General features: G+C 44.3%; 1 protein-coding gene across 1 annotated transcript in view; it reads left to right on the top strand.

Annotated features, from left to right (window-relative positions):
- Positions 1-12,976, top strand: part of LOC116827890 (mitogen-activated protein kinase kinase kinase 3-like) — a 111,661-nt gene that overhangs the window by 48,642 nt on the left and 50,043 nt on the right. The window contains exon 3 of the mRNA XM_032785735.2: positions 4,258-4,364. Coding sequence (XP_032641626.1) covers positions 4,258-4,364 — 107 coding nt within the window. The remainder of the gene's footprint in view (positions 1-4,257; positions 4,365-12,976) is intronic.

Here is a 12,976-nt window from a genome sequence, read left to right as displayed (position 1 = left end):
TAAAAGGAAGTATTTTGGAGTGTGTGACCGTATTGCTGCTCATTTTGGGAGAGAGATCTGATCTAAGTGTAATGAAACCACTGATGTGATCCAATCTGGCTTGCAAATCAGCCATCAGTTTAGTGAAGCCAGGTTTTTGTATGTATTACTGGGAGAGGTCTCACTCTATGAACTTTTCATGACTCCATTAGCCTGGGCAAAATCACAGCATGTGCCAAGGAAACCCTCACTTCCCCCAAGCTTTGCTGTTGTCACTAGGATTTTAACCAATAAAGTGGGGAACTTCAGGGTTTTCATCTTCCCTTTTCATTATGGGTAACCGTCTTCCTTCATCTCATCCTCCGTGCGCACAACAGCATCATCCTAAATTTTGTTTTGATTACTCTAATTGGCTTGGTATTGCCCATTACCCTCCAGCCAGCAGAGTTCTGTTTTTGTTGTTTGTTAGTTTAACTCATGTCCGGATTTGCTGGCATTCCACATTAAATTCCATGGCTTGTGTCCGGAAACCTATTTGGGGTCAGGGGAAACCAGTGCAAGTGTCCACGTTTCCAGTGAACTCTACAGATGTTCAGTTGTTTCTCAGCCTCTTTGCATTTTGCACGGTTGGTCAGCCCTAGCTTCCTTCAAGTTAGTTGCCTTGCGAGCTTTTTTTGGTCTACTGTCCCTGAAGACCACTGGAGTCAGTGCTGACAGTGTGGACGGCAGGAGGAGGTTTCAAATTAAAATTAAAACTCAAGGTGAGTTGTTGAGGGGTGCACTTTCAGCACTGCTTTACCAATAATGCTGAGCCTGATTATGCTGTAACTCCCCATTCTTTTTTTCAAACCACTTTGGATTCTCTGAAAGTTGAAGTCTTTAAACCATCATATGAGGGCATCAGTAACTCTGTCAGAGGTTAGGAGTCTGGTGCAGGAGTGGGTGAGTGAGGTACTGTGGCCGGCAGTGTGCAGGAGGTCAGACTAGATGATCATGATGGTTCTTTCTCATTTTAAAGTTTGAGTCTAAACACTGACTGGGATTGTGGTAGCTACTCATTTGGGAACAAAACTAAAGCACTGATCCTGATCAGGCTGCGGGAAGCAGTGGCCAGCACATCCCTCGGCCCACGGCGCTTCCTGCAGCCCCCATTGGCCTGGAATGGCGAACCGGAGCCAGTGGGAGCTGCAATGGGCCAAATCTGCAGATGCTGCAGGTAAACAAACAGTCCCGGCCCACCAGCAGATTTCCCTGATGGGGAAAAGGTTGCAGATTCCTGTCCTAGGCTAACACCTTAAGCACTGGACTAGCCTTTCTCTGATTGGTTTTACACTGGTGTTATTCCATGAACTTTATTGGAGTTCTGGGTTTACACTGGTTTAACTGAAAACAAACCAGCCTTTTGTGTAGTGCATTAACTCCAGGCTAACTCTGATTTAGGAAACTGCAATTGGTTTGTGGTGGGAGAGGGAAGAAAAGAATCACTCTCTTTACAGAAAAACAACCACAAAGTCTCTCTCAAATCCCTGCTAGTTCCATTTGTGCACAGTCCCGTGCAGAAAGAGGACTGCCCAAGGATTAAAGGTTTAGATAAATTGCTGCTATGGTTATAGACCGAGAGATGGCTGCACGCAGGTGCGTGTGCACAGTTTTTCTAAAGACTGGGTGCTTTTTGGGTGGCGACTTTTCAGATTTTAATTAGTGTTAAATATGGCCCTGATCCACGCAAGCACTTAATGACATAAGTAGTCCTGTGGGGGCAGATCCTCAGCTGCTGTAAAATTATTGTAGTTCCATTGAAGTCAAAGGTAACATTAAGCACGTACTTAAGTGCTTTACTGGATTGACCCCTGATTGTCTGGAATAGGCACTTCCTTCTTAGAGGAACTACACCAGCCTGATCCAAAACCCATTGAACTTAATGTGAGTCTTTCATTTGGTTGAGGCCCAGACTCCATGCAGATGCTTGAAGTGTACTCACTCTGAGTAAACCACTGGTCCGTGGTGCACTTGATCTGCTCCTCAGTGGCTCACTGCACCACTTCCCTCTTCGTCTCTGTGTTGCAAGAAGCATTCTAGATTTTGTTCCAAAATCCACTTGTTCCTCACATGAGGAAGAGCAGTAAGGAAACAGCTTGCACATGGGAGCAGCACAGTTTTGCTTCTTGACTTGCTGGTTGCTGTATGAGTCATTTCAGAACTTCTTTAAGTTAGGCTGTTCCTGTTTGTTGGTGTATTTTGCACTGTGGTAAGCTTCCCTAAAACAAAACAGCCTTGTCAATGCACTTCAGTCCTGATCTGCAGCACCGTCTTCCGGGCCTCTTCGGAGCAGACATGGTTGATAGTGCTGATGCATGGGTGGGTCTGTGATATGAACAAATGTCCTTTGGAGTTTAGGAAGAGACAGGTCTTCTCTTGGAACTGCAGATAGTGATATCTCCACTAGTGGAAGGTTCGTAGTGCATTCTCTGTTCTCCTAGGGTAATCACGGGTGAGAGTGAATTATAGGATTCAACTCTGTGTCCCATCCGTGAAGGATATGTGTCAGTTACATCCCTCAGCTAGAGAGCCATGGCTCTTTAGCTCATGTTTTTAGCTCTGGAGGACCCTGGTTCAGTCCCTGATGTGTCAGCCAAAAGCGCAGCCACCATAACACTAGCAGAAATTGGACTCCACCATTCCATGTTTAAACCCCATTTGTCCGTGGTGCACATTAGCAGGTTCATAGTAGGGCTGGTTGAAATATGTTGACTGAAACTTCTTGTTTTTGGTGGTGGTGGGGAGGCGTTTTTGTTTTTGTTTTTAAGAAATCGGAGCATTTTTGTGAAAAACACCTTGTATTTCTTCTTCAAAATTTTCTGTTTATTTTTTTAATGAATCAGGAAAACAAGTCATTCTTTTTTTGTTTAAAAAATTATGAACAATTCCAAGTCCTTTTTCATTCTAAAAGTATAGAAAAGAACAATTTTTCTGTGACTCAATTTTATTTTGAAAAATTTTCAGTTTTTACTTACCCCCCCTTTTTAGTAATTTCTCCAAACACCCCACACTACACAGAAAAAGGGAGTGTGAGGGGTTAAAAATGATTTTTTTAATATAACATTCTGAATAAATATTTCTTTTCTAAACCTACAAATGAAAATCGCAGAATTTTTCCTCCCCGTTTTTGACTGCTCTGTTGAGCAGGCATCGCCTACCGCATGTTTAGAAGAAGCCCTCCAGACCCTTCCTGCTGCAGGACTGCTCATCATAAAATCCAGCCCCACACAGTGTTGAGGAGAGGAGCCAGTGCTGTTTTTAAGCTTCGGCCCCAAAGCCCACTGGATTCGATGAAAAGACTCCCAGGGTCTTAGTTGTGTTTGGACCAGCCACTATGTGGTTTCACGCCATTTCCTGTGTGTGTCCATTTCTTGCCTCTTTCTTCTCAGCACTGCAGATAATGTCTCAGTATTTTCTCATAGCGTTAGGGTTTTGCATGCTGGACCGTTTGCACCTTCACAGTTGATTGGGTTTCAGTTTTTTTCTTGGTTGCAGTGTTTGACTCTTGGTGGGGGAGTTGGGACGTTTGTTGGAGACACTTGCTTATTCTAAAGAGCTTTCCAAGAACCTACCTTCATCTAGTCTCTCTGGTTTTAATAGCTGTAATTTTGCCAGTGGAGGAACCTGTAGCTGGATTCAGAGGATATGATAATAGGTATAGGCACTTTAAAAAGGAGCAGGGTGGTTTCAGATAAAATAGGGCTTGGATCTACCAAATTCCCGCCCCCCCATCCGCTTCTAGACAAGACGTTTATTCCCCTGTCCCCAGTGGATTCTGTGGGCTTTTCCTTCCAGGCTCCCTGGATCGAACTCTGGTTGCCCACTGACTCTAGCTCCCATCCAGCCACCAATCACGATCCTAAGGATTCCTGCCTTAAAACATCTCTGAAAAGAAATGAGGACGTGTGCATGATGGGGAGGAAGAGTCTGGTCCACTGATGCTGGCAGAAAAACTCCCACTCAACTCAGTGAGTTTTGGATCAAGCTCTAAAGGCTAATATTTTGAAGCAATTTTCCCCCTGCACAGAGGTAAGTGGGAACACCCTATGAAAGCAGGGAAAAAGAAATCCTCCTGTATGCTGGAGAGCTAAGGGGAGAAGCCTGTGCTGTACAATACTCAGTTTGAAAAAGAGCATCTGTGCGGTGAATGCCTTGCATTTCTATCCTCAGCTAGCACTATGTGTACACAACGATGCTGGGGGTTACTCAGCATGCTACACTCATCCTCTTCTTTTGCAGATGAAGAGGAAGCGCTTAACTCTATTATGAAAGATCTGGCAGCACTGGGCAAATGCGGGGGACTGCTGGACAGCAACAGGAACAAAACCAGCGTTCACTCTAAACAGGTGAGCTACCTCCAGAATCCCGTCGGCATGGCTGGCTCAGTCTGCGGAACTCCAGAACTCTTAGAAATCTGGGCATGGTGTCAGTGACTGCATCGAGAAATGTGATTATTCATTCAGGTGCCATAGGAGGACATGGCTCTCTGTGGACAGTTAAAGAGAAAACAGTCTCCCTGCTTCAGAATTTGTGCAGTCTAAGATAAGTACAGATGTGACACAATACAATAACTGGCAACTCCCACCAGAACAGGAAATTAAGAGCTGTGGGCCTGATTCTCAGAGGTGCTGAGTACCTGCAACTCCACATACAGTTAATGGCAGCTGTGGGTGCTCAGCATCTCTGAAAATCAAATAACTTTACTGAGGTGTCAACAATCAAGGAATGCATTAGATGTAAAACCAGTGATCTGGGTGCCTGGTGCATCATAAAACTGTGTGCTGTTTAAAACAGTAACTCTTCACTGACAAGTTGAGCGCAGCTGAGTTCAGTCTGCAGCTCTTAAGTGGTAGGATATTCTATCTTGTTAAAATCGGACAGGGTTTATTGCAGGGTTATTCTGTTTCAAAAAGAAGGTAAATAAATATGAGGCCTAATTCTGAAGCTCCCATGGACTTCAAGGGCAGGGCATATATTGATTAGTTTTCCTTAATAATAATAATAATAATTGTATTATTGTAGAGCGTTGGAGTCCTAGTCATTGACCAGGACCCTATTGTGCTAGGCACTGTACAAATAAAGAGCAAAAAGATGGTCCCTGTCCCACAAGCTTCTCTCTCATTATTTGTCACGATAGTGTGGAGTAAGCCAGTGCTTCACAGACACATGGTAGGAGTCATTCCCTGCCTCAAGGAGTCATCAGTCTAAACAGGCAGGACCGACTAAGAATAGGAGACGGAAAAGTTATCTCCATTTTACAGAAGTGAAAACTAAGGCACAGAGATCAAGTAAATTTTTTCTCCCAAGGTCTTGCACACATCCTATGGCATAGCTAGAAATTGAGCCTAGATCACATGTGTCCTAGCCAAGCGCATTCACCACAAGACCATCCTTCCATCCCTTTATTAATATTGTGTTGAATAAAACTGTTGCTTACCAGGTTACGGATGCTGTCATAGACATGTTCTACCTCAGATATTTTTTTAAGAGCTGAAATAAAAGCATGGGAGTGACAGGTATTCAGCACACTTTTAGAAGAAAAAGCCACTTCTGTATGGGTCCTGAATATGGATGTAGGTATCTAAATTTAAGCTCCTAATTCTAAGATAGATCTAATATGCTATTTGGTCTGTATGCAGAATATACAGTAGAGATTTCTCAAATTGCAGTTTGAGCAAGAGAGGAAATTTTTTTGCACTCCGTTTATAAAATTGTCTAAATAACTAGAAATCATAAGAAATCGACGGCCATGGAAGAAATACTTCAGCAAATCCACATGGTTGTCCCATTTCTTCTAGTGCTGTGGCCAGGCAGTAGGTTATGATTAATTTCAGGCTGATTGGGTGGTTATCAAGTAAGGAGAAAAAAATAATCATTTACAATTTTCATGTGTGTTTTCATGATGATGGTACTTATACAAACATTTGTGAATGCATTAGAAAAAAATCCTTTCCAGTAGTCCCTCTAGAGTTTGAAACAGACATATGCATGTGCATCTGCGTATATCTCTAACGTGCAGCCTGGGTGTAACAGCTGTCAAAATGAATCACTGCAGTTGTTTGGCTTGTATTGAAGAGAGTCCAAAATGTTTACAGAAGTGACCGGGAAACTCAGAATTGGCTCCCTACAGCTGCAATAGAATCAGACGATCCAGCACAGGTCAGGATGGCTTGGAGTTGAACATTTTACGCAAGATGATGGGTGGAGAGCATAGCAAGCCATGTTGGGATGTTTTGAAGAAAGCCTAGATTCAGAGGATTTTTCCTAAGTAACAAACTTCTACAAAGGGAGAAAATTCTTAGCTGTCATTGAGGCTGTGGACATGCACAGTATATATAACTGTATAGTAGTATACGCCTAGTTGAAAGCAAGGGGAATACCAGTATTCGGTGGGTGAATACTGAAAAATGGAAGTTATAAACCAGAGCGAGAATCTTGCAGGTGTGTTTGTATATATGCACGCACACCCCACCTTAATTTATAAAGCAGTCTGTTTATATCAGGGGTGGGCAAACTTTGTGGCCCAAGGGCTACATCTGGGTATGGAAATTGTATGGCGGGCCATGAATGCACATGAAATTGGGAGTTGGGGTGAGGGCTCTGGGGTGGGGCTGAGAAGGAGAGGTTGCGGGTGCAGGAAGGTGCTCTGGGCTTGGACCAAGGGGCTCAGAAGGCATGAGGGGGATCAGGGCTAGGGCAGGGGGTTGGGGTGCAGGGTCTGGGCTGCGCTTACGTCAAGCAGCTCCCGGAAGCAGCAGCAGCATGTTCCCTCTCCCCCTTCTATGCATAGGGGCAGCCAGGAGGCTTCGCACGCTGCCTTGTCTGCAGGTGCTGCCTTGGTAGTTCCCATTGGCAGTGGTTCCTGGGTGCTGCGGGGGCAGCTTGCTTAACCCCCCAGCTGCCCCTGTGCATAGGAGCCAGAGCAGGACATGCTGCAGCTTCCAGGAGCCATGTGGAGCCGAGAAAACCCCAGCCCCTGCTCTCCGGTAGGAGCTTGAAGGCTGGATTAAAACATCTGAAGGGCTGGATATGGCCCCTGGGCTGTAGTTTGGCCACCCCTGGTTTATATTGCATCGTTTTCTGATATCAGGCAACTGAATTACAACACCCACGAAGCACTGTATAGCAGCACATCCAGGTAGAAGTGTTCGGTTTTGAGTGTTCATTTTTTTTAAATCAAATTTTCTATGGAAAGTAAACATTATTTTTAAAGAGTTTTATTTAGTCAGCAGCACAATTTTCCATTTTAAAAAAAAGGTTGGATGAAAAATGTTCACCTTTTTCTGTGTGTCTTTCAGAAGGCAGGAGTGCTTGGTTTGTGGAACAAACATTACAGGAGAGGATGCTATAATATTTGTACGCCCCCTACACCCATTCCACAGGGCTCTCTTGACACCTATCGTCCCATTTCCTCTGACATTGGGTAAACTCATTCCTTAACTGACATTAGCTAAACTCCCAAACTTGCCTGATATGACTATTAAGATTGTGCAAAGATAGGAAGTCACATGTGCCAGTGTGCGCATATGTATTTTCGTGTGTGCAACACAAAATTTCATCTTTAAAATACTCAGGTTTTTTTGTTCCAGGGCCTTTCACAGGGAGAAATTTTCTCGAGACAAAATGTTCATAGATTGCTGGTTTTCCCATCAAACCATGTGAAAATGTGCTGGTTTTTTTATGTTTCTGTGTGAAAATGGGTCTGGTGCAGTACTAAATTTTGAATTTCAAATGCTGTGCTGATGAGAGAAGCTATAAAAGGGAATAACACTATATAGCTATGATCCTTTCAAGCCATAGAACTCATTATCCCCATTTTTCAGATGAGGAAGCTGAGGCATGTGAATGGGAAGTGGCTTGCCCAAGGTCATGCATTAGCAGCAGAGCTGGGAATTGAGCCCAGGCCTCTTGAGTCCTAATTCAGGGCTTTATCCACTAGGTTGCACTACCTCCTTGGTTTGTAGGAGAAGTAGGGTAAAGACATTTTGGGAGACAAAGAAACATAAGGAGATAAGAGATAGGGAACATAATATTAAAAATAATAATAAACAAGATCTTTTGGAAAGGATATAGACCTTTCTTGCTTCTGGGTGTAACCCCCAACCTCTAACAGATTGGGGATTTAGAAGAAAGTTTCCCTGGGGACAGGTTTCCCTTTTAACTGCTGTTAAATGGTTTCATCCTCTGAAGCAGCTAATATTGGCCATTGCCAGGCACGATACTGGACTAGCCGGAGCATTGGTCCCATCCAGTCTGGTGACTCCTGTGTTCGTATAACACGGAAGGAGAGTGAGCAAAGGGAGAGAGGAAACAGTAATTGAAAATAGTGTAGAGAAAAATGCACTGTGATCTGTTACAGGAACGAAAAGGGGGCGGTGGGGGGAGGCTGGAGTAAAGCCAGAAGGGGAAGGAAGGTTAAAACAAAGCAAGGGGGAGAGAGAATGAGTTATAAATTTTTAAAAACCAATTATTTGTGGATTGCCATTGTTGCAATCCAATACAACAGATGATACACACTTACAATAACTTCTGCAGTAGAACCTCAGAGTTATGAACTGACCAGTCAACTCCACACTTCATTTGGAACCAGAAGTACACAATTGGGTAGCAGCAGACCCCCCTCCCCACCCCTCAAAAAAAAAAAAAAAAAAAAAAAAGCAAATACAGTACAGTTCTGTATTAAACTTAAACTACTAAAAATATAAAGGGAAAGCAGCCTTCATTCCTGAGGTGTTTGTAACTCTGCGCTTCTATTGTACTTGTTACATAGTGCTTTTCATCAGTAGATATCAAAGCATGTTACAAAGGAGGTTGGCTGTTATCCCCATTTTACAGATGGGGAAACTGAGGCATGTGGAAATGAAGTGACTTGCCCAAGTTCACCTCAGAATCCAGTGGCAAAGATGGGAATAGAACCCAGGCCTCCTGGATCCCAGTCTAGTGCTCTAGCCACTATCTGTCACTGACCCATACACTTCACATTGTGCCTTCCTTTGTATTGCAAAGCTTTGGGAGAGGTTTGATCACTTGATTATTACCTGTTAGGTGCCCCAGAGGGAGTGAACCTGGCATTGGCCACTGTCGGTAGACAGGATACTGGGCTAGATGGACCTTTGGTCTGACCCAGTATGGCCGTTCTTATGGATGCATGACAATCTTGCACCCTGACCTAGTGGGTATAGTCTATAGGGGAGGAGGTGTTGGGTACAATTTTCCAAGCCCAGATCCTAGTGCTTTGTGCTGTATAATTCTAAAATACCAGGATAGTACAGAGAGGCTAACCCATTATCTGCCTTTCTCCAAGCAGGCCACTTCCAGTAGACCTCATCTCACTATGGGCTTCTGAGCTAATCACACATCGTGCCTTCTCATGTGGAGGGAAAGGGCTGAGATAGACATGGAGAGACAAAACACTAAATTGTTGAACAACCTGGCAACTAGACGTGCGGGGGATTCATGCAGATAATTCCTAATGCCAAGGATTAGTCATGTCCTACTGTGGTTTAGGGACATGGTCCAGATGTCTGGATTATAACATTTTGTAGCTAAAAACAGGGGTAAGTGTAGAACAAATCCAAGCAAAGTGTAAATAATGAGTTAGTTAGCCCCCTTGTCTGTGTTGGAAGATCGAGGTCAGTTTGTTGGGGGTTCGCGGTTTAGAAGTGAACCCATTGCTTCTCGGATTTACAAAGTTTAACTACAACTGTCCGAGTTGAATGCAGCATTGGCCAGTGAATTCCTGAACTAGTGAATGGAAAAAGAGGAAAACAGTATTCCCTGCCCCCTACCATGCAGTATATGAAGGAGCCACCCACCAACTAATAGAGAAACCACAAGGGAAAAGGGACGGAAATCAGAATGGAACTTTGGGCAGAGCAATAACAGCTTTTATAGAGAGTTTGTCGTCTGGACGTTTCAAGCGCTTTGAAACATGGGTCAGTATTATTATCACCATTTGACAGGAGGGGAAACTGAGGCAGAGTAACCGGTCCTAGGTCAGATAGCAGGGCAGTGGCATAGCTGGGGATAGAGTGCTGGTCTCCGAGGCCAGCACAACAGTGTATGGTAAGGGGAAGAGAATTCCAGAGTTCTGGGGCTTTAACTGTGGTGGTCCTGACTGTGAGGGTCCTGTCTGAAATTTTAACACCAAAGAGTCGGCAACTCCATACCCATCAATCTTGTTTGCCATAATGGGATGTGAAGCAGGAGGCGCTCTCTCCTGTGGCCTAAATTAATGAAGGCTTTAGGCCAAGATTGTCAAGGGACTCAGGATTTCGGGTGCCCAGCTGCTGATGCCTTCAAAGGGTCCAGATGTTCAGAGGCTGGAACTCCCTGTAAGGTCCACTCCAGATCAGTGGTCACTTTTGTGAATAGTGGCTTTAAAAAATAACAGTACATATAGGATCAGATGAAACACCCTACTTCCGAAAAGTGCTAAACTTTGTGGAGATGGTGGCTGGCTTGAAATCTGAACCAAAGAGTGGTTCAGAATTTCGCAAATGGCACTTTTAGAACAGGTCAACACCTTTGAACATGCCTAAATTTGTGGAGGAAGAGGCAACTGGAAGATTTGCAAAATGGAGCCCCGGTTGGCTGAACCAAACTCTCACATCTGAACATTCTTGAACTTCAGGGTGTTTGAAACTCACCCCAGATCTACCTTAAGTCCGATTGGTTTCCATTACTGGAGTATCTGAGCACCTCACAATTTTTAGTGGGTTTATCCCCAACATCCCGGGAGACAGGGAAGTGCTATTATCCCTATTTTACAGACAGAGAATTGAGTCACAGACAGGCTAAGGATAGGATTCACTTAGGCACCTTTAGTCCCATTGAAATCAAGGGGATTTAGGTGCCTAAATACCTTTGTGAATCCCACCCTCAGTGATTTGTCCCAGGTCTAGTGGGAAGGCTGTGCTAAAGCATGGAATTGAATCTAGGTCTGACTCCTGGGCCAGTACCTCAACAGTGGACGATTCTTCCTCTGAGCTTTGGGTCTCGGACCCATCTCTGACTTAGAGTAAGACTTTGAATCATGCTCATTGCGCTGTTTACTTAATGCTTCTTAGTACAGTTTCTGTGTTTCTGTACCTGTCCATAGTAAACTGCACTGAGCTGCTGCAGAGGAATGCGTTAGTCTGCAGTTTAATGCAACAAACAGACCTTTCCACTCTTCATTAGACATTGCACCTCCCAGCGTCCGCTCCACTTTCAACATACGCCCCAACCCGATTTGTCTCCCAGCTCTGAGTGAGACCTCTCTAAATGGGAGCTGAGAGTGCTCAGTGTAGCCCAACGGGATCTGTGCTTTCTAAGCCGTTTCCATTTCCAGGCTTAACAGTGTGGTGTGAGTATGTGTTTTTATTACGAAAGCTGTCTGCTCTTTAGGGAACTCTGCATGAGATCATGATTCACCTCCTTTGGAAGCACTTTTTCCATTTTCCAACATTTCTCCTAATCTAAACCAGTGAGCGTGGCTGCTTTTCCCAGTTTCACAGTGAAAAGCACGGGGGAGGGAAGCAAAGCAGAGTTTGGCTAACCTCACAGGGTGTGTATTCTTTAGCTGGACAAGTTCTAGTTAGAAGCAGTTGATCCATTTACTTCTCACTGGCGAGCTGGAGTGGAGGAGACTTCACAGTTCTTGCTGATCCTTTCCTTTCCAACCTGCTAGGGGCTGCAGCTAGATTTGCTTCAACATTTTTTTCTCAGAAACCAGGAGGTTTCAGCCTTCTCTTTAATTGGCTTTTTTAAGGAAGAGGCCAAAATAACCCTGGAAAGTTGGTGACACACTTGTGGTTGCCACGATGGCTTCATTTTATTTTTCCTTTTAAGGCATTCGGAAACATAGCAATTGAAATATCAGAAGGCATTTGTTATCTAGGCTATGGGGAAACACCAATAGCAATACCTTGAAGGAGAATGGTCAGAAATCAAGGAAAGTTGGTGGTATCTCCTGTCACTTTTATTTACATGTTTATTATTATTAATAATAATTGTATATTAAAATAGAGCCTAGAGGCTCCATCCAAGATCAGGGCCCAATTCTGTTAGCTGCTGTACAAACATTTAGAGCTTATCTATACCAGGGTAAAAGGTATCTTTTAAAACTCTAGTGTAGACATGGCAAATTGGATTTTATGTCCAAAGTGACCAGTGACACACCGGATGAAGGAGGGTTGAGTGGCTAGGGTGCTTAGGACATGGGAGACCTAGATTCAAATCTTTGCTCTGCCACAGATTTTCCTGTGTGACGTCAGGCAACTTATGCCTACACTGCCATCAGGGATGTGGCTGCAGCTCACGTTGACATACCTGAGCTGACTTTGATCTAGCTAGCGTGGGTGCCAGTAGTTGTAGCAGCAGCAAAGGCTAGCCTTGTGAATACAGCCCTGCCCAGGACTCTTAAGCAGCTGCCACAGCTACACTGTTTGTGTTCCTTGAGGTAGCTTTGATCTAGTTACACGCTGCCTGACTGCGGAGTGGACCTGCCCAATGTCTCTTCATGTCTCTGTCCTCTTTCTGTAAAATGGGGATAATAGCACTGCCCTACCTCACAGGATAAATACATTGTGAAGTGCTCAGACGCTGCAATGTAAACACCTTTCATAGATGGGGCTTTAGGACTATAACTGGAGCTGTTCTTTTTTTATACGTAGGCTTGTATTGATCATTATTATAAACAGCTAAAGTAAGTGTCAGCTGTCCTATCGACCTGCACTGACTGAATGAGTTCTTAAGTGTCATGCCAGAAGCCGGATCTTGAGGAAAGGGGAAAGCCTTGTGCTGCAAAGGACAGCTTGTCACTTACTGGATTAGCGGGGTCAGCCAGTGTTGTCCGTTGCTTGTGTACATGTGTCCTTCCTGTGTGCTTTCCCAGCTCTGTGCAAATAGTTGATTCAACAGACCTTGATAGTACTACCCAGTGTGGTTAAGTGCTGGAGGCTGGAATGGCGTTGCC

Source organism: Chelonoidis abingdonii, chromosome 2 (genome assembly GCF_003597395.2).
Source record: "Chelonoidis abingdonii isolate Lonesome George chromosome 2, CheloAbing_2.0, whole genome shotgun sequence".
Lineage (NCBI taxonomy): Eukaryota > Metazoa > Chordata > Testudines > Testudinidae > Chelonoidis > Chelonoidis abingdonii.
Note: the sequence above shows the minus strand (reverse complement) of the source record. Positions and strands in the feature narration are given on the sequence as shown.